Genomic DNA, 20,587 nt, shown 5'->3' with positions numbered 1-20,587 from the left:
TGTATTTGACATGTTTTATCGTAGAAGTTCCGGTAAAGATATGGAAGCTCCAGCATCCGCGAGATCTGTGCAGTGAATACAGGATCGACCAGCTTAGCTACAAACAGAACACGGTAACAAAGCAGGAACATGAGTCAGAGTCTAACCAGAACTCCTCCCGTCCGCGGCCTGTGTCACCCCGGGTCGGGCTGGGCAAAGATTAATGCTTTCCAGAAACACCTACATCATGAAAATAAAAGCAAAAGTGGCTGAATTCACTAAGGTTCATTGCTCAGATGATTCCATACAAGCTCTCAGTCTTGACACTGCACACACAGCATCACGCACACACACAGACCCCCCACCCCACACACAGCCCCCTCCCTACACCACAGACACAGACCCCCCACCCCACACATACAGCCCCCTCCCTACACCACAGACACAGACCCCCCACCCCACACACACACACACAGACACCCCACCACACACACAGACCCCCCACCCCACACACACAGCCCCCTCCCTACACCACAGACCCCCCCACCCCACACACACACAGACACAGACAGAGACGCCCCACCACACACACAGCCCCCTCCCTAACACACACAGCCCCCCCCACCCCACACACACAGACAGTCCCCCCACCCCACACATACACACAGCCCCCCCACCGCCCGCACACACACACAGCAGCAGCCACAGACAGTGACTCACAGACACTGGTGCAGGTGATTTCTCTTTGATCTCTGTAGTCTCTGAGGCTGCCCCTGACCTGGACAACATCACCCAGTTGGAGCTGGGAGTGACTTTTCTCCAGCTGATCGATCCTACCCAGCTGTTCCAGGAGGTTCAGACCACAGGAGGATGAAGCTGTTGGAGGAAAGCAGCACTCAGGAGAATTTGAAGTGAAAGATTCACTCAGTTTATTCTGTGCAACCAATGGATCCGATCTAAGCTCTGCAGTCCTGCCACATCCAGTGTGAATGGTGGTGGACAATTAAACAACTCACAGGAGGAGGAGGTTCCACAAATATCCCCATCCTCAATGATGGAGGAGCCCAGCTCATCAGGGCAAGGACAACACTGAAGCATTCGCAGCAATCTTCAGCCAGAAGTGCCGAGTGGATGATCCATCTCCGCCTCCTCCGGAGGTCCCCAGAATCACAGACGACAATATTCCAGCAATAGTACTGAAGATGTATGTTCCAGAACTTGCCGCTCCCCCAGCCAAGCTCTTCCTGTACAGTTACAACACTGGCATCTACCTGACAACGTGGAAAATTGCCCAGGTAAGTCCTATACACACACAGCAGCACAAATCCAATTCAGCAGATTACTACCCTATCAGGCCACTGTTGATCATCAGCTAAGTGCTGGGAAGGGTTGCTAACAGGCTGTAAAGTGGCAGCGCCAGAGGAACAGTATGTGGGTTGCTGGGTCAAAACCCTGGCATCTCCTCCCTAACAGCACTGTGGGTGTATCTACAATGATGTGGAGATGCCGGCATGCAGGGACTGCAATGGTTCAAGGCAGCTCACCACCACCTTCTGAAGGGTAACTAGGGATGGATAATAAATGAGAGAATGAATAATAAAAACACAGTACCTAGTTTTAGGTTTTCCATTGTTCTTTGTTTTTTCCACCATAAGCAGCTGATCACTCCAGTTCCATCATCCACTGCAAAGCAGATTCAGACAGTGAGTTAAAGTGCAAGTGAGCAGGCCGACAGCAGCAGAGTAATTTACAGCAATGATGTTATTGAGCACCTGCATGGTCACAGAGCCAAGCGCAGCCTTGTCAGTGGCCTGGTGGATTTCTTTAATCCTGCCATTCAAGTTTAGTCAGCAGAGGCTCGTTGACAATGAGAGTCATTGTTTGGTCATCGAGCCATAGAGGTTTACAGCATGGAAACAGTCCCTTTGGCCCAACCGGGAAGCAGCAGAGCAGCAGCCTGGATGGTCTTGTCAACCTCATTGATGTTGGATGGCCATACAGGGGACATGTGCAGTGCGACCACCCTTTAAAAGGACCCACTGTCACCACGGGAGAGCAAGGCACGTAAATGAGCAGCGGGGATGTTTTTTTCCTGTCAACCGTCCTGCCTTAGGTCCTCAGTATGGTGGGTTTAACCACACGATTGGTGTGAGGGAAGGTGTACTGCTGGTGGGTTGAGGAGGTCTTTGAAGAAGGGCAGGCTTGGCTGGGAATAGACCTTCTCCAGTAGCTTGCCTGTTGTCATTAAGCTGCTGATGTTGTGGGATGGGGAGGGTGTCAGGACTCAGAGCCAGGTGAGATGAATAGGTTGAAGAGTACTTGTTGAGTTGAGCTGCACGAGGATAGGTTTAGTGCGGGCAGATTGGTTCCGTACTGATGCACAGTATTCTGCAGCTGATATGTGATGGCAAGAGCAGAGGTCCTTGGGGTCCCATCCACCCAGACCCAAGGCCAGAATCAAACCCAGGTCCCTGGTGCTGTGAGGCAGCAATGCTAACCACTGTGCCACCGTGCTGCTCATGCATTCTGTCAAGAGTGACACCTAAATAAATACAGTGGGGTTATACTTCATTCTCTGGCCGTCCAGGGTGATGATGTCCAGTTCTCTCTCAGTGTTGGCATTGTGAAGGGAGAATGAGCTAGGGATTATTGTACTGGTGCTTGGTTTTAGACACCATGTCTTGCAGCAGTCAGCCAGGGTTGCAGTATCATTGTTTAGTGTGTTTGCCATCTCAGGGAAGGTCTGAGACTGCATGCCACATCTGATGTGATCACAGTGACACCGACCTTTCCATTACTGCATTTCTAATCATTCTCTGAAGCCCACATGATCCCAGTGGAGAGCTACACTCTGTCAAAATGAGACAGTTGTGCAGTGCACCCATTTCCACCAATTCAGCAGAACACCCAAAGGTGCCCGCTCAATCTTCATCGCTCAGGGAGTTCACACCAAACCAGTGAGTTCCAGGTTCAGGGATTGGGATGCACTTGGGGGTGGGCAGGGTTTTGATGACAGGTCATTGACCTAAACGTTAATGCTCTTTCTTTCTCCACAGACACTGCCTGACTGAGTATTTCGGGTATTTTCTGTTTTGATTTCCAGCATCTGCAGTATTTTGCTCCCCTGCAGAATCTCTGTGCTCTGATGCTGCTGAGGAATGCGTGTGGAAATACATACACAATCCATCCAGAAATACCAACCTCCAAAACTGAAAAACTTCTCCCTCTCCCGCCTCTGGACAATGGTACCCAGGATATCCACCTTGGTGATTGGATGGGTTTTATAGAAGAACATTCCTGTGCAAATAATGCAAATCAAGATTAAATCACCACGTTAATCTGCAAACATTTCCACAGCTTCAAATGCCAGCTTTGCTGCAACAAAACTAAGGAAGGATTGGACCAAAGTATAGAGGCAGCATAGATCTGTGAAAGGCAGATTGTGTTGGATTAGCTGCATTGAGTTCTTTATGGTAATATAGTAATGAGAGGATTGATGGGGGTAACGTGGTATCTCAAAAGGCATTTCACAAAGTACCAAATAATAGACTTCAATTTTGCTAACAAGTCTATCAGATTAAAGGACAGTGGCCACATGGATACAAAACTGGCTCAGAGACTGAAAGCAGAAAATAAAAGTGAACAGATTTTTCAGTTTGGAGGGAGGTGTACACTGATGTTCTGCAGGGATCAGTATTACGACCACTGCTGCTTTTTAATATATGCACTACAAAGAACAAAGAACAATACAGCACAGGAACAGGCCCTTCGGCCCTCCAAGCCCGCGCCGCTCCCCGGTCCAGGATTGAATCCTGAATCCAGGATCCCCGCCCAATTTTCCAGCCTATCTACATACCAATATCCTATCCACCGAGCTGTCCCTCACAGCTACGATGCTTTGTTCATTACAACCTATTAACTCACCCCCACCCCCCCATTCCAGACCATGTGATCTCCAGGGAGAGGCGAAAACCCAGAGTGAAAAACCCCAGGGCCAATATGGGGAAAAAAATCTGGGAAATTCCTCTCCGACCCCCTGAGGCGATCGAAACGAGTCCAGGAGATCACAATGGCCCCGATCGGAAAATGCTTCCCAACCCTAGTCATTTCCACTTCCACGAACACCATATGAATTCCCTGCCCCCGAGACAGGTTCCCAACTATCCGCAGTCTCGCTCTGTACTGGCACCAGCAAGATGATCATAGAATGAAGCCTTGAAACGAGAAACAAGGAACAATTAGCCCGCGCCGCTCCCTGGTCCAAACTAGACCACTCTTTTGTATCCCTCCATTCCCACTCCGTTCATATAGCTGTCTAGATAAGTCTTAAACGTTCCCAGTGTGTCCGCCTCCACCACCTTGCCCGGCTAGTGACTTGGACATGGGTATACAGGCCATCATCTCCAATGTTACTGATGATATTGACACAGAAATGTAATAAATAGTGAGGAAGACAGTAACAGTCTATTGAAGAAAATACTGAAGAAAGGGGCAAGAGACAGATGAAATAAAACAGAGAAATTGAAAGTGACACATTTTGGAGGGTGAATGAGAGACAACATAAACTAAACCACCATTTTACAGGCGTACAGGAACACACACCAAGGGATATCCGTATACAAATCTTTTAGTGGCAGCAGAAGTTGAGAATGTTATTAGGAAAACATAGGGGATCCTTTGTCTTATTAGAACAAAGAACAAGGAGAACAAAGAACAGTACAGCACAGGAAACAGGCCCTTCGGCCCTCCAAGCCTGTGCCGCTCCTTGGTCCAACTAGACCAATCGTTTGTATCCCTCCATTCCCAGGCTGCTCATGTGACTATCCAGGTAAGTCTTAAACGATGTCAGCGTGCCCGCCTCCACCACCCTACTTGGCAGCGCATTCCAGGCCCCCACCACCCTCTGTGTAAAAAACGTCCCTCTGATGTCTGAGTTATACTTCGCCCCTCTCAGCTTGAGCCCGTGACCCCTCGTGATCGTCACCTCCGACCTGGGAAAAAGCTTCCCACCGTTCACCCTATCTATACCCATCATAATCTTGTATACCTCTATTAGATCTCCCCTCATTCTCCGTCTTTCCAAGGAGAACAACCCCAGTCTACCCAATCTCTCCTCATAGCTAAGACCCTCCATACCAGGCAACATCCTGGTAAACCTTCTCTGCACTCTCTCCAATGCCTCCACGTCCTTCTGGTAGTGCGGCGACCAGAACTGGACGCAGTACTCCAAATGTGGCCTAACCAGCGTTCTATACAGCTGCATCATCAGACTCCAGCTTTTATACTCTATACCCCGTCCTATAAAGGCAAGCATACCATATGCCTTCTTCACCACCTTCTCCACCTGTGTTGCCACCTTCAAGGATTTGTGGACTTGCACACCCAGGTCCCTCTGTGTTTCTATACTCCTGATGACTCTGCCATTTATTGTATAACTCCTCCCTACATTATTTCTGTAGTTAAGGAATAGTATATAAAAGCATGGGAGTTACACTAAACAGTTATATTTATTTCATAAGCCCTCAGCTGGCATTCCGTGATCAATTCTGGGCACTATGCTTTATAAAAATACCAAGACTTTGGAGAGCGTGCAGAGGAGATTTACTGGAACGATACCAGAGATATGGGAGTTTTATGGAAAGACTGCAGAAGCTGGGGGTGTTCTTAAAGAAAAGAAGATTAAGAGATTTGATATTGTTATGATCCTTGGTCAGATGCATAACTTGTTAGCATGTTTTGGTTAGGGACCATTAACATTTAATTTAAAGTCAACAAAGTTTGGGATTCAAGACATTTGCTCAATGAATAAAACCACAAATTCCACTGGTTTTGAATAAACAAAAATAAACTTTACTGCTCAAGGTCAGAAAGCTAAATCACTTCACAATATCGATCTGATATTCAAACATCCCAATACAGGTGGTCCTGTACAATATCCAGGCTTAGGCTGAAGACTGACAAGTAACACCTGCGCCACACAAGTACCAGACAACGACCATCTCCAACAAGACAGGATCTAACTATCACCCCTTGACACGCAATAGCATCACTATTGCTGAATCGCCCACTATGCCGGGGGTTACCATTGACCAGAAACTGAACTGGACTAGCCAGATAGATACTGTGGCTATGAGAGCAGAAGCAATGTGTAACTCATATCTCCCCAAGGCCTGCCCACTATCCATAAGGGAAGAGAATTGGAATTGGAGATGAGGAATGTGTGAATTTACCTCACTGAACACATCATACTACACAAGTGGAAAATACAACCAAGACAGATTCCACAATAAAAATAGACAAAGCTTGAGATGCAAGAAACTTGTTCAGTGGATAAAGAACAAAGAAAATTACAGCACAGGAACAGGCCCTTCGGCCCTCCAAGCTTGCACCGACCATGCTGCCCGACAGAACTAAAACCCCCTACCCTTCCAGGGACCATATCCCTCTATTCCCATCCTATTCATATGTGTCCAGACACCCCTTAAAAGTCACTACCGTCTCCGCTTCCACTACCTCCCCCGGCAGCGAGTTCCAGGCACCCACCACCTTCTGGGTAAAAAATCTGCCTCGTACATCTCCTCTAAACCTTGCCCCTCGCACCTTAAACCTGTGCCCCCCTAGTAATTGACTCTTCCACCCTGGGAAAAAAGCCACAAGGTTCCACTGGTTTTGAATAAAGAAAAATAAACTTGACTATACAAGGGCAGAAAGATAAAACAATTTACAATATATATCTTATACTTTAACATTCAGAGTTATTATGAGGTGTGTATGAGTTTACAAGCAAACTGTCGCAGTCACACAGCACAGAAAAAGCCCTTCGGTCCATCGAGTCGGCACCAACCACTAAAGGTGCACTAATCCCATTTTCCAGCACTTATCCCACATCCTTGAATGTTATATTTCAAATGCTTTTCCTAATAAGGTTGTAAGGTTTCCAGCCTCCACTGCCTTCCCAGGCAGTGCATTCCAGATTCCCACCACCCTCTAAGTGAAAAGTCCCCTCTGAATCTCCTGCCCCTTACCCTAAAACTGCTTCCACTCGTGACTGACCCCTCAACCAAGGGGAACAGCTGCTCCCTACTCACCCTGTCCATACCCCTCATAATCTTATACACCTCAATCATGTCCCTCCTCAGCCTTATCTGCTCCAGAGAAAAAAATCCAAGCCTATCCAGTCTCTCCTTATAGCTCAAATGCTCCATCCCAGGCAACATCCTGGTGAATCTCCTCTGCACCCCCTCTAATGCTATCACATCCTTCCTATGGTGAGGTGACCAGAACTGCACACAGTACTCCAGCTGTGGCCTAACCTACATTCTGTACTGCCGCAACATAACTTCCTTGCTCTGAAGGAAGTCACTTCCTTGCGACTGATAAAAGCAAGTGTCCCTTATGCCTTCTTAACTACCCTATTAACGCACTCTGCCAGCTTCAGGGATCTGTGAATAATTACCCCAAGATCCATCTGTTCCTCTGAGCTTCTTAGTGTTCTGCCATTCACTAAATAGCCCCTCATCTTGTTATTTCTTCCAAAGTGCATCACCTCGCCCTTATCATACCATCTGGCACTGCTCTGCTCATCTGACCAACCCGTCCATATCTTCCTGTCAAACACTATACAATAAATAGCAAATGCAACCTAGGCAGAGTCCATGGAATTCTCAGCAACCCACACAGACATCAGTGAGCCAACCGACCTCACTGAAACTCTTTCCCCCTCACAAGGGATTCGAATCTTTGCCTTTGAAGATCCGGCGTTGCAATTATCTCCAAAAATCCCAACTTGGACAGCATCAACACTGGCCCACCTCTCCCAACTCCCGAGATTCCGATCCCCTGGTTTCCCGAGAATGCATTCAAGCACCAACTCACAAGCACAACTGCAGCTCTTGGCCATGCCAAGCAGAACATTACTGTTCCAGAGGAGTACCTTTGCCCAAACAGCCCACAGTATGGAGTCACCAACCTCCGGCCACCTTCTTGGATCTTCAGGGCTTCTCACGAGCTCTCTTCAATTACCAGACTCGGGCGGCATCAACAATGGCCCACGGTGCAGGGCTTCAATGTCGGTTCTCTTCTTCACTTAAGATCTTCTCCTCACAATTCTATTCCTTATACGGGTGGCACGGTGGCACAGTGGCTGGCACTGCTGCCTCACAGCACCCGGGGCCCGGATTCAATTCCCAGCTTGGGTCACTGTCTGTGTGGAGACTGCCCGTTCTCCCCGTGTCTGCGTGGGTTTCCTCCGGGTGCTCCGGTTTCCTCTCACAGTCCTAAAGATGTGCTGGTTAGGGTGCACTGGCCGTGCGAAATTCTCCCTCAGTGTGACCCAAACAGGTGACTAGGGGATTTTCACAGTAACTTCATTGCAGTGTTAATATAAGCCTACTTGTGACACTAATGAACAGATGGCACAATGGCCTCCTTTGGTGTTACAAGATTTTAGAATTCAATGAGACGTAATCACAACAAGGTGAGACAAGTCAAATTTATCAGAGTAAGAATCAAATTATTCATGAGTTAGAACAATGAAAGACAAATGAACTGATCACATAATCTGAAAACGGCCAGTGCTGTGCAGTATCTGAGCTACACCACCAGAGGGCCCACTTCACTCAGTAATCTGGGCAAGTGGGTCGGACAGTTTAAAACCAGATACTTCACTTGGTGTCAAACACATACCGTACTGTACAAATGCTGGGAGTGAGAGATCGGGACAGTGTAGAGGGAGCTTTACTCTGTATCTAACCCCGTGCTGTACCTGTCCTGGGAGGGTTTGATGGGGACAGTGTAGAGGGAGCTTTACTCTGTATCTAACCCCGTGCTGTACCTGTCCTGGGAGTGTTTGATGGGGCAGTGTAGAGGGAGCTTTACTCTGTTTCTAACCCCGTGCTGTACCTGTCCTGGGAGTGTTTGATGGGGACAGTGTAGAGGGAGCTTTACTCTGTATCTAACCCCGTGCTGTACCTGTCCTGGGAGTGTTTGATGGGGACAGTGTAGAGGGAGCTTTACTCTGTATCTAACCCCGTGCTGTACCTGTCCTGGGAGTGTTTGATGGGGACAGTGTAGAGGGAGCTTTACTCTGTATCTAACCCCGTGCTGTACCTGTCCTGGGAGTGTTTGATGGGGACAGTGTAGAGGAAGCTCTGTTTCTAACCCCGTGCTGGAGTGTCATGCTTCCTTATTTGAACGAACTGTTCACCTCGAGACCCACCTGGGATAGGTTGAGATTTCTTAAGTTCCAAGATGTCCTTGATGTAGAGTTTTGCAAATGCTCTGTATATTGGGTCTAGGCCCCAGAGTATGCTGGGTGGTATGTCCTCAGCTCTCTCACTGTCACTCTGCAGAATGACTGAAGCTCCAAAGTCCATTGCTCAGCCTGGACATTCCACCTGCATTTCAACCAAAGAAATTCATAACATTCAGCTCACAGTCCAATTAAATGTGGAGATTTGGGGATGTGTTCAGGGTTTAAATTCCTCCCCAAGCACTCACTGCTTCAGGATCGAGCACAGACTAATACAATCAATCAACGCAAGATTAAACGGGTTAGTCTAAATCCAATCCCCTTCCCAAAATCAGCCCAACCCCCTCCACTCCTCTCCGTGATCCATATACACTGATTCCACTCCCCCCCCCCCCCCCCCGCAAAGCAGCTCTGACCCCCAATTCCCCCCAAAGCGGCTCCAATTCCCCCCCACCCCCAAAGTGGACTCTGATCCCTGTACCTCAGACACCCATGGGTCCAAATGCTCAACATCCAGACCAGCTGAGTAACCTGCCCTGAACCTACAGATATCCATCCCCAGAGCGCCATCTTCCTCAATCTCCTCAAACTAAAACCACCCAAAGAGGAAAAACGCTGCAGATTGTGAAAATGATAAACACAAACAGAAACACTCAGCCTCTTCGGCAGCACCTAGAGAGAGAAACAGAGATAAGGTTTCAAATTGATGCTTCACGGCAGAAACAGGGGAGCATTAGCAATATTACAGCTTTAAAGATTGGGGCTAGGTTTCTGATAGAATCATGGAACAGAATCACAGAATCCCTACAGTGCAGGAAGGGGCCATTCGGCCCATCAAGTCTACACCGCTGAGTCTCCAACAGAGGATCCCAATCAGGCCCTATTCCCATAACCCCACATAATCCCTCAACCCATACATCTCGGGACACTAAGGGGCAATTTAGCATGGCCAATCTACCTAACCTGCACATCTTAAGGTCTGTGAGGGGAAACCGGAGCACCCAGAGGGAACCCACGCAGACATGGGGAGAATGTGCAAACTTTACACAGTCACCCAAGGCGGATGGAACCTGGGTCCCTGGTGCTGTGAGACTCACCTGAAGAAGGGGCTTGGAGCTCCGAAAGCTTGTGTGGCTTTTGCTACCAAATAAACCTGTTGGACTTTAACCTGGTGTTGTTAAACTTCTTGCTGTGAGACAGCAGTGCGAACCACTGTGCCACGGAGGGCAGGAGGAATTAAGTGCGTAAAAGCTGATGGAGCAACATAAAAGGAGGTGGTATTGGGTCAAAAAAACAGAAACACAAGATGGTCTTGAGTAGGTTTAAATAGCAATGGCAGAACCACTATCAGCATCTGAATTGGGTCAGAGGTTAAGATCTGAATGCTATGAAGTGCCTGATCAAAGATGAAGTACTCTTCTGCAGACTGCCATGAAACATCAATGAAATAGTCTAGCAGGCCAAGGGCAGAGCAGCCCGAGTGGGGAAGAGAATTAGGTGGATTAGCCATATTAAATTCCTTAGTGTCCAAAGATGTGTAGGTTAGGAGAATTAGCAGGGGTAAATGTGGGGGGGTGGTGTGGTTACAGGGATAGGGCAGGGGGTCAGCCTGGTTAAGATGCTCTGTTGGAGAGTCAGTGCAGACTCAATGGGCCGAATGGCCTCCTTGTGCACTGTAGGGATTTTATGATAAAATTTGCAATCCTCTAGTCTGAGACAGATTGAAAGATTGTGGCTAGAGTTTCTGCTATCTCTACGCTATGACTATCCTATCCAATATCCTATCCAAGATTCCCTCTTTTGTCCCTAATCAGCAGCAAATGTTACACATTGTTCAAATCAGGGTGCAAGTATAAAACCGCCAGCGACACGTCAGTAAGTTTCACTTGGGTGATGGGAAAGCTTTTAGAAATAATAATTCAGGATAAAATCGAACAAAATTGACAGTTACTTGGATTAATCAAAGAAAGTTAGCACAGATCAGTTGAAGACAGATCCTGCCTAACTAAATTGATTGAGTTTTTAAAATAAGATTACAGAGACAGTTATGGGTAGAAGATGGGAGAATAGCAGGAGAGGCAGTGGTATAATGGTATTGTTGATGCACCTAGTAATCCAAAAACCAGGGTCATGCCCTGGGGTTCCAGATTCAAATCCCACATTAGCAGATGGTGAAATTTGAGTTCAACAAAAGTCTGAAGACGACCATGAAACCATTGTTGATTGTCATAAAAATCCATCTGGTTCACTAATGTCCTTTAGGGAAGGAAATCTGCTGTCCTTACCCGGTCTGGCCTACATGTGACTCCAGAACCACGGCAATGTATTTGACTCCGAAACAGCCTGGCAAGACACCCAGTTCAAGGACAGTTCATCCCAGCCAATGAAAAAAAGCACTCAGTAAATTTGACGAGACAGAGTACAGGAATGAGATAGAGAATCTGGTGAACTGATGTGGTAACAATAATCTCTCCCTCAATGGCAACAAAACGAAGGAGATTATCATCGACTTCAGGAAGCGTAAAGGAGAACATGCCCCTGTCTACGTCAACAGGGACAAAGTAGAAAGGGTCGGGAGCTTCAAGTTTTTAAGTGTCCAGATCACCAATAACCTGTCCTGGTCCTCCCATGCCGACACTATAGTTTAGAAAGTCCACCAACGCCTCTACTTTCTCAGAAGACTAAGGAAATTTGGCATGTCCGCTACAACTCTCACCAACCTTTACAGGTGCACCATAGAAAGCATTCTTTCTGGTTGTATCACAGCTTGGTATGGCTCCTGCTCTGCTCAAGACCGCAAAGAACTACAAAAGGTCGTGAATGTAACCCAATCCATCACGCAAACCAGCCTCCCATCCATTGACTCTGTCTACACTTCCCACTGCCTTGGCAAAGAAGCCAACATAATTAAGGACCCCACGCACCCCAGATATTCTCTCTTCCACCTTCTTCCTTCGGGGAAAAAGATACAAAAGTCTGAGGTCACATACCAACCGACTCAAGAACAGCTTCTTTCCTGCTGCCGTCAGACTTTTGAATGGACCTACCTCGCATTAAGCTGATCTTTCTCTGCACCCTAGCTATGACTGTAACACTACATTCTGCACTCTCTCGTTTCCTTCTCTATGAACGGTATGTTTTGTCTGTACAGCGTGCAAGAAACAACACTTTTCACTGTATACTAATACATGTGACAATAATAAATCAAATCAAATAAATTGGAGCCAGATTCTGATGAAAGTATTGCAAATGATGTGGTGTACATGGACTTGATAAAGTACCACATAACAAAATTATGATCAAAGTTAATGCCCACTGAAAGGCACAGTGGCAGCAAGGATATGAAATTGGCTCAGTGACAGGAAACAGAGTGAATAGTTGTTTTCCCGATTGGAGGAAGTTAGTTCCCCGGGGATTGGAAATAGGGCCACAGCTTTTCTTGATCTATATTAATTGTGTGTGGAGGACACAACTTTAAAACCTGCTTATAACACAGCACGAGGAAGTATTGTGAAAGTGAGGATAGTGATAAAGTTCAAGAGGATAAAGACTGGCATGGGGAGTGCGCAGCCAGGAGGAAGAGTAACGATTCAGCAGAATGCTAGGAATGAAGAATTTCAGTAACCACTGACCACAAACTGAACTGGACTCGCCATAAAAACACTGTGGCTACAAGAACAGGTCAAAGGTTAGGAATTCACCTCCAAAGTCTGTCCACCATCTACGAGGCACAAGTCAGGAGTGTGTCGGGATACTCCCCACTTGCCTGGATGGGTGCAGCTCCAACAATACTCAAGAAGCTCAACACCATCTAGGACAAAGCAGCCTGTTTGCTACCCCTTCCACAAACATTCACTCCATCCACCACCGACGCAGCCGTGTGTACCATCTACAAAATGCACTGCAGCAACTCACCAAGGTGCCTTAGGCAGCACCTTCCAAACCCACAATCACTACCATCCAGAAGGGCAAGAGCAGCAGATACCTGTGAACATCCCACCTGGAGGTTCCCCTCCAAGTCACTCACCTTCCTTCACTGTCACTATCCTTCACTGTCGCTGGGTCAAAATCCTGGAACTACCTCCCTAACAGCACGGTGGGTGTACCTACACCTCAGGGACTGCAGCGGTTCAAGAAGACAGCTCACCACCACCTTCTCAGGGGCAACAAATGCTGGTCTAGCCAGCAACACCCACATCCTGTAAATGAATTTAAAACAGTAGAAAGATGGGAGAACTTGGGATTGTCCTCACTGGAGAAGGTTGACAGAAGATTAGATAGAGACATTTAAAATCATAAGGGAACTGGAAAAGTAGGCTGGGGAGAAACTGCTCCAATTGGTGGATGATTTGAGAAGCAGAGGACACAGATTTATGATAATTGACCAAAAGAAGCAATGGTGACATAAGAGCTGGGAACAGGAGGAAGCCATTCAGACCCTCAAGCCTACTCTGCCAGTCAATATGACCATGGCTGATCTCGCCTTGGCCTCAACTCCACTTTCCTCCCTGGTCTCCATAACCCTTCACCCATTACTAATTAAAAATCTGTCCCACTCCTCCTTTAATTTATTCAATATCCTGGCACCCATTGCACTCTGGGGTAGTGAATTCCACAGATTCAAGACCTTTTCGGACAGCACGGTGGCACAGTGGTTAGCATTGCTGCCTCACAGTGCCAGGGATCTGGGTTCAATTCTGGCCTTGGGTCACAGTCTGTGTGGAGCCTGCATGTCCTCCCTGTGTTTGTGTGGATTTCCTCCAGTGCTCCAGTTTCCTCCCACACACCGCACCTCAGACTCCACAGGCACGTTATTATACTCACTGGAGTTTAGAAGAGTGAGGGGGATCTCATAGAATCTTATAAAATTCTAACAGGGTTAGACAGGGTATATTCAGAAAGAATGTTCCCAATGGTGGGGAGTCCAGAACTAGGGATCATAGCTTGAGGATAAGGGGTAAACCTTTTAGAACTATGAGGAGAAATTTCTTCACCCAGAGGGTGTTGAATGTGTGGAATTCACTCCCACTAAATATAGTTGGGGCCAAAACGTTGTCTCATTTCAAGAAGAAATTAGATATAGCTCTTGGGGCTAAAGGGATATGGGGGGTAAGGGGGATCAGGATATTGAATTCAATGATCAGCCATGATCAAGATGAATGGTGGAGCAGACTCGAAGGGCCGAATGGCCTCCTCCTGCTTCGAGTTCCTATGTTTTTATTCTCACAACACCAGGTTCAAGTCCAACAGGTTTATTTGGCAGCACGAGCTTTCGGAGCGCTGCCCCTTCATCAAGTCCAACCGCAACATTGTCATCAAACCAGCAGACAAAGGAGGAGCCTTTGTCATACTGAACAGAATGGATTACTGCAAACAAGTGTACTGATAACTGAACAATGAGGAACACTACAGACACTTACCCGCAGATCTAACTGTGGTGAACCACTGTAACTACATGTGTATGCCTGGACACACCCATGCTGCACCTGGCCCGAGACTCCTCCCTTTCCACCCAGAGTGAGGTATGAAGGCGATGGTTCCTCCTCCTCGCCTCAGTCTAGGCCAGGTCAGCTACAAGGGTGTGCTCCTGTTCTTTGTGAATAAAAGCCTGTTAATTTCACTCACTCACTGGAGTCTTCGTATCGTAATTGATAGTGCATCAATTTTGTTCACAAAGAGAAAAAAAAGCAGAATGGAGCAACTTCTAAAGCCCGATATCTTAAACCTGGATCCGCAAGCTGTGGGAGCCGCCAACAGCTTTAATCACTGGCTGAAGTGCTTCCAAGCCTTCCTCGGAGCCTCCACTGCCTTCCGGTCCGATGCAGACAAGCTGCACGTGCTCAACGCCCAGGTAAGCGACGCAGTTTTTGCCACCATCTGTGACGCAGAAACGTACGCGGACCCGCTAGCGCTTCTAAAGAGCCAATACAACCAACAGGCAAACGAAGTCTACGCCAGGCACCTGTTGGCTACCCGAAAACAGCGGCCGGGAGAATCAAACGCACAGTTTCTCCGCGAACTACGTGCGCTCGGCAGGGCCTGTAACTGCAAGGCTGTATCCGCTGCGCAGTATACGGAGGACTTAATCCACGATGCCTACGTTATGGGCATCGCATCCAACTATATTCGGCAGCGCCTGCTAGAACAAGGTGGGTTAGATCTTCCAAAAACTGTGACACTCGCGGAATCCCTAGAAGTGACATCCCGTAACCTCGAGGCGTACGCACCCGATCACGCGACATCGTGGGCCTCACGGCCACTACCATCCCAGTACCTAGGAGGGCCACAGACTTATGCCACACAGCGCCCCACCAATGACTCGACTGCTGTAGCCCCAAGTGCTATTTTTGTGGTCTAGGGAAGCACCCCCGACAACGCTGCCCGGCAAGGGAGGTGTTCTGCTCTGGGTGCGGAAAGAAAGGCCACTACGCGAAAGTCTGCAGGGCAAAGTCGGCCTTGAAACCAAACAGCGCAGCGTGCGACCCGAGGGAACCAAAAATCCGAACACCATCAGCCGCGTGTGACTCAAGGGAGCCGCCATGTTGGACACCATCGACCACGTGTGAGTCCAGGGAGCCGCCATTTTGGATGCCATCGGCCACGTGGGAGTCAAGGGGGCCGCCATCTTGGACGCCGTCGGCCGCATGCGAGGCAAGGGAGCCGCCATTTTGGACGCCGGTCGATGATTCTCCGGGACCCACAGTGGCAGCGGTCCAGCTGGACCAGTCTCGTCTGCATCAGCTCGCCAGGTCCATGATGGACATACAGGCAAACGGCCGCATGGGAAATTGTTTGTTTGACTGCGGGAGTACGGAGAGCTTCATCCACCCCGATACTGTGCGCCGCTACGCCCTTTCGGTACGGCCAGTCAAACCATTTCCTTGGCCTCGAAGCCCCGCTCGGTGGATGTCCTCGGGTATTGTGTGGTGACCCTTACGGTTCGGGGGACCGAGTACGCAAATTTTAAGCTCCTGGTGCTGCCACACCTCTGCGCTCCCGTACTCCTGGAGCTCGATTTCCTGACCCATCTTAGGAGTGTCATGTTGCAGTACAACGGGCCTCTTCCCCCGATCCCCGACTGCAACCCACAATTCCTAGACTGCCCACCGCGCACCACTTGTGGCCTTTCAACCCTCCAAGTCACCCCTCCACCGCTATTCGAACACCTCACCCCCGAGTGTAAGCCCATTGCCACTAAGAGCAGACGGTACAGTGCGGGGGACAGGACCTTCATTAGGTCCGAGGTCCAGCGGCTCCTGAAGGAAGGGATCACTGAGGCTAGCACCAGCCCCTGGAGAGCGCAGGTGGTAGTGGTCAAAACTGGGGAGAAACACCGGATGGTCATCGATTACAGTCAGACCATCAACCGGTACACGCAGCTGGATGCGTATCCCCTTCCGCGCATATCCGACATGGTCAATCGGATTGCGCGATACCGGGTGTTCTCCATGATTGACCTCAAATTGGCCTACCACCAGCTCCCTATCCGCCCGGAGGACCGCAAATATACGGCTTTCGAGGCGGATGGCCGCCTCTACCACTTTCTTAGGGTTCCCTTCGGCGGCACGGTAGCACAGTGGTTAGCACTGCTGCTTCACAGCTCCAGGGTCCCGGGTTCGATTCCCGGCTCGGGTCACTGTCTGTGTGGAGTTTGCACATTCTCCTCGTGTCTGCGTGGGTTTCCTCCGGGTGCTCCGGTTTCCTCCCACAGTCCAAAGATGTGCGGGTTAGGTTGATTGGCCAGGTTAAAAATTGCCCCTTAGAGTACTGTGATGCGTGGGTTGGTGGGATTAGCGGGTAAATATGTGGGGGTGGGGCCTGGGTGGGATTGTGGTCGGTGCAGACTCGATGGGCCGAATGGCCTCCTTCTGCACTGTAGGGTTTCTATGATTCTATGATTCACCAATGGGGTCTCGGTCTTCCAGCGCGAAATGGACCGAATGGTGGACCAGAAGGGGCTGCGGGCTACCTTCCCGTACCTGGATAACGTCACCATCTGCGGCCATGATCAGGACCACGACGCCAACCTTAATAAATTCCTCTGTACGGCCGCTCTCCTAAATCTGACCTACAATAAGGAGAAGTGTGTCTTCCGCACTCACCGCCTCGCCATCCTGGGATAGAACGGGGTCATCGGCCCCAATCCCGACCGCATGTGCCCCCTCATGGAACTTCCCCTTCCCACCACTCTTAAAGCACTGAGGAGATGCCTGGGCTTCTTCTCATGCTACGCCCAGTGGGTCCCTAATTACGCGGATAAGGCCCGTTCGCTTATCAAATCCACCCTTTTTCCCCTGTCGGGAGAGGCCCGCTCGGCCTTCGACTGCATCAAAGCGGACATCGCGAAGGCCACGATGCATGCTGTGGACGAGTCAATCCCCTTTCAGATGGAGAGTGATGCGTCTGACTTCGCCCTGGCCGCCCCCCTTAACCAGGCGGGCAAACCCGTAGCCTTCTTCTCACGTACCCTACAAGGCTCGGAAATCCGACACTCCTCTGTCGAGAAGGAGGCTCAGGCCATCGTCGAAGCAGTGCGACACTGGCGCCACTACCTAGCTGGCCGACGGTTCACCTTGCTCACGGACCAACGTTCGGTGGCTTTTATGTTCAACAACGTGCAGAGGAGCAAGATTAAGAATGATAAGATACTGAGGTGGAGGATTGAGCTCTCCACCTACAATTATGATATCTTATACCGGCCGGGAAGCTCAACGAGCCTCCGGACGCTCTGTCTCGTGGAACATGTGCTAACGCGCAGGTGAACCAACTACAGACTCTCCACAATGACCTCTGTCACCCGGGAGTCACCAGGCTCTACCATTTTATTAAAGCCCATAATCTGCCCTATTCTGTTGAGGACGTCCGGTCTATAACCAGACACTGTCCGGTCTGCGCTGAATGTAAGCCGCACTTCTATCGGCCGGACAGGGCACACCTCATAAAAGCCACCCGCCCCTTTGAAAGCCTCAGCGTCAATTTCAAAGAGCCCCTTCCTTCTTCTGACCGCAACATCTATTTCCTCAACGTTATAGATGAGTACTCCCGATTCCACATTGCCATCCCCTGCTCGGACATGACCTCAACCACGGTCGTCAAGGCCCTGCACGGCCTCTTCACCCTGTTCGGGTACCCCAACTACATCCACAGCGACCGGGGATCCTCATTCATGAGTGATGAGCTGCGTCAGTACCTGCTCTCTCAGGGCATAGCCTCGAGTAGGACTACCAGCTACAACCCCAGGGGTAACGGACAGGTAGAGAGGGAGAACGCGACAGTCTGGAAGGCCATTTTACTAGTGCTACGGTCTAAAGGCCTTCCAGTCTCCCGCTGGCAAGAAGTCCTCCCCGATGCACTACATTCAATTCGGTCCCCCCTGTGTACGGCCACCAATGCCACCCCCCATGAGCGGATGTTTGCTTTCCTGAGGAAGTCCTCCTCGGGAATCACACTACCGTCGTGGCTGGCGTACCCAGGCCCCGTTCTGCTCCGGAGGCATGTACGACCCCATAAGTTGGACCCCCTGGTTGAAAAAGTCCAGCTCCTCCACACCAACCCCCAATATGCCTATGTGGCAAACCACGATGGGCGGGAGGACACGGTCTCTATCCGGGACCTGGCGCCTGCGGGTGCCCCGGAGCCCACTATGACCCCCCACCCCACATCCCTAGACCCCTCTGTTCAGGTAGCGCCAGGTCCGCTTACATCTTTGCCCCTTGTACGCAGCTCACCTGAGCCCCTGGAGTCACCACGCAGGACCCGACCAGAAGGGACGATGGCAGACTCGAGCGGTTCCACCCTGCCACCGGAAGCAACACCTCAACTGGTACTGCGGCGGTCACAACGACTGGTCAAGCCGCCTGACAGGCTGAACCTGTGAAGGGACGACGCCTTACCTTAGTTTCGTGACTCTTGTGTATATATATATATATATATATATATGTCTTCATACCTCTGTACATATGGTTCCACCCACCCCGCCGGACTCTTTTTTAAAGGAGGGGTGAATGTGGTGAACCACTGTAACTACATGTGTATGCCTGGACACACCCATGCTGCACCTGGCCCGAGACTCCTCCCTTTCCACCCAGAGTGAGGTATAAAGGCGATGGTTCCTCCTCCTCGCCTCAGTCTAGGCCAGGTCAGCTACAAGGGTGTGCTCCTGTTCTTTGTGAATAAAAGCCTATTAATTTCACTCACTCACTGGAGTCTTCGTATCGTGATTGATAGTGCATCACCAACCAGAGAACACACTCGTCAACTCAACAGACTAATCAAGACCTTTGATCCGGACCTTCAGAGCACCCTCTGTGCTCATATCCCACATACTCCTCATGTTGGAAATGTCTATTGCCACCCGAAGATACACAAGGCCAACACACCCGGCCATCCCATCGTATCAGGCAATGGGACCCTGTGCGAGAACCTCTCCGGCTACCTCGAAGGCATCCTGAAACCCATTGTACAAAGAACCCCCAGCTTCTGTCGCGACACTACGGACTTCTTGCAGAAACTCAGCACCCATGGAGCAGTTGAACCAGGAACACTTGAATCAGGAACACTCTGCATCACAATGGATGTCTCGGTCTACACCAGCATCCCCGATGACGATGGCCTCAGTGCTCAACGCCGACAACTGCCAATCTCCAGATGCAATTCTACAACTCATCCGCTTCACCCTGGACCACAATGTCTTCACCTTCAACAACCAGTTCTTCATCCAGACACACGGAACAGCCATGGGGACCAAATTCGCACCTCAATATGCCAACATCTTCATGCACAGGTTCGAACAAGACTTCTTCACCGCACAGGACCTTCAACCAAGCACTCATCTAATGAAGGGGCAGCGCTCCGAAAGCTTGTGCTACCAAATAAACCTGTTGGACTTTAACCTGGTGTTGTGAGACTTATTGCTGTGTTTACCCCAGTCCAACGCCGGCATCTCCACATCATGGCTATGTTTTTATCCAATAGAGAAACTTTAAACTTTGAGAGAAGGAGTTCCTCCTCATCTCTGTTTTAAGTTTCAGCAAAAAAGTGGGTGATTCAGGTTTGGAATTTGGGCTGTGAAAAGGGACCTGGATAATTATCCAGAGTTTGTGAAGCAATGGCGGGAAAGGCCATGAGTGGAATTGTTTTCTCCCACAGAGCCAGCAGCAGCACGATGGGCTGAATGGCCTCCTTATTGTCAGGGATCAGACTCCAGAGAGACTGTTTCAGGAGGTTCTCCCCCCTGGGACAGGGGCAGAGCCTGAGGGAACACTGTCTACCTGTGCACCGCGCCGCTCCGCTCCGGCTTCGGCCCAAGGCCCGGCGCGCTTCTCCCCGCCACCGCACGGCGCCAGCCCCGCCCCCCCC

The 20,587-nt window shown here is 49.6% G+C and overlaps 1 protein-coding gene across 1 annotated transcript in view; it reads right to left on the bottom strand.

Annotated features, from left to right (window-relative positions):
- stn1 (STN1 subunit of CST complex) overlaps positions 1-20,576 on the bottom strand; it is a 25,912-nt gene extending 5,336 nt beyond the window's left edge. The window contains exons 1-6 of the mRNA XM_078224317.1: positions 20,500-20,576; positions 9,197-9,374; positions 3,181-3,276; positions 1,591-1,662; positions 700-855; positions 8-97 (exon numbers count right to left, since the gene is read on the bottom strand). Of these exons, the coding sequence (XP_078080443.1) occupies positions 8-97; positions 700-855; positions 1,591-1,662; positions 3,181-3,276; positions 9,197-9,353 (571 nt within the window). The 5' untranslated portion in view covers positions 9,354-9,374; positions 20,500-20,576. The remainder of the gene's footprint in view (positions 1-7; positions 98-699; positions 856-1,590; positions 1,663-3,180; positions 3,277-9,196; positions 9,375-20,499) is intronic.
- Between the last annotated feature and the right edge of the window lie 11 nt (positions 20,577-20,587).

Source organism: Mustelus asterias, chromosome 11 (genome assembly GCF_964213995.1).
Source record: "Mustelus asterias chromosome 11, sMusAst1.hap1.1, whole genome shotgun sequence".
NCBI classification, from domain to species: Eukaryota; Metazoa; Chordata; class Chondrichthyes; order Carcharhiniformes; family Triakidae; genus Mustelus; species Mustelus asterias.
Note: the sequence above shows the minus strand (reverse complement) of the source record. Positions and strands in the feature narration are given on the sequence as shown.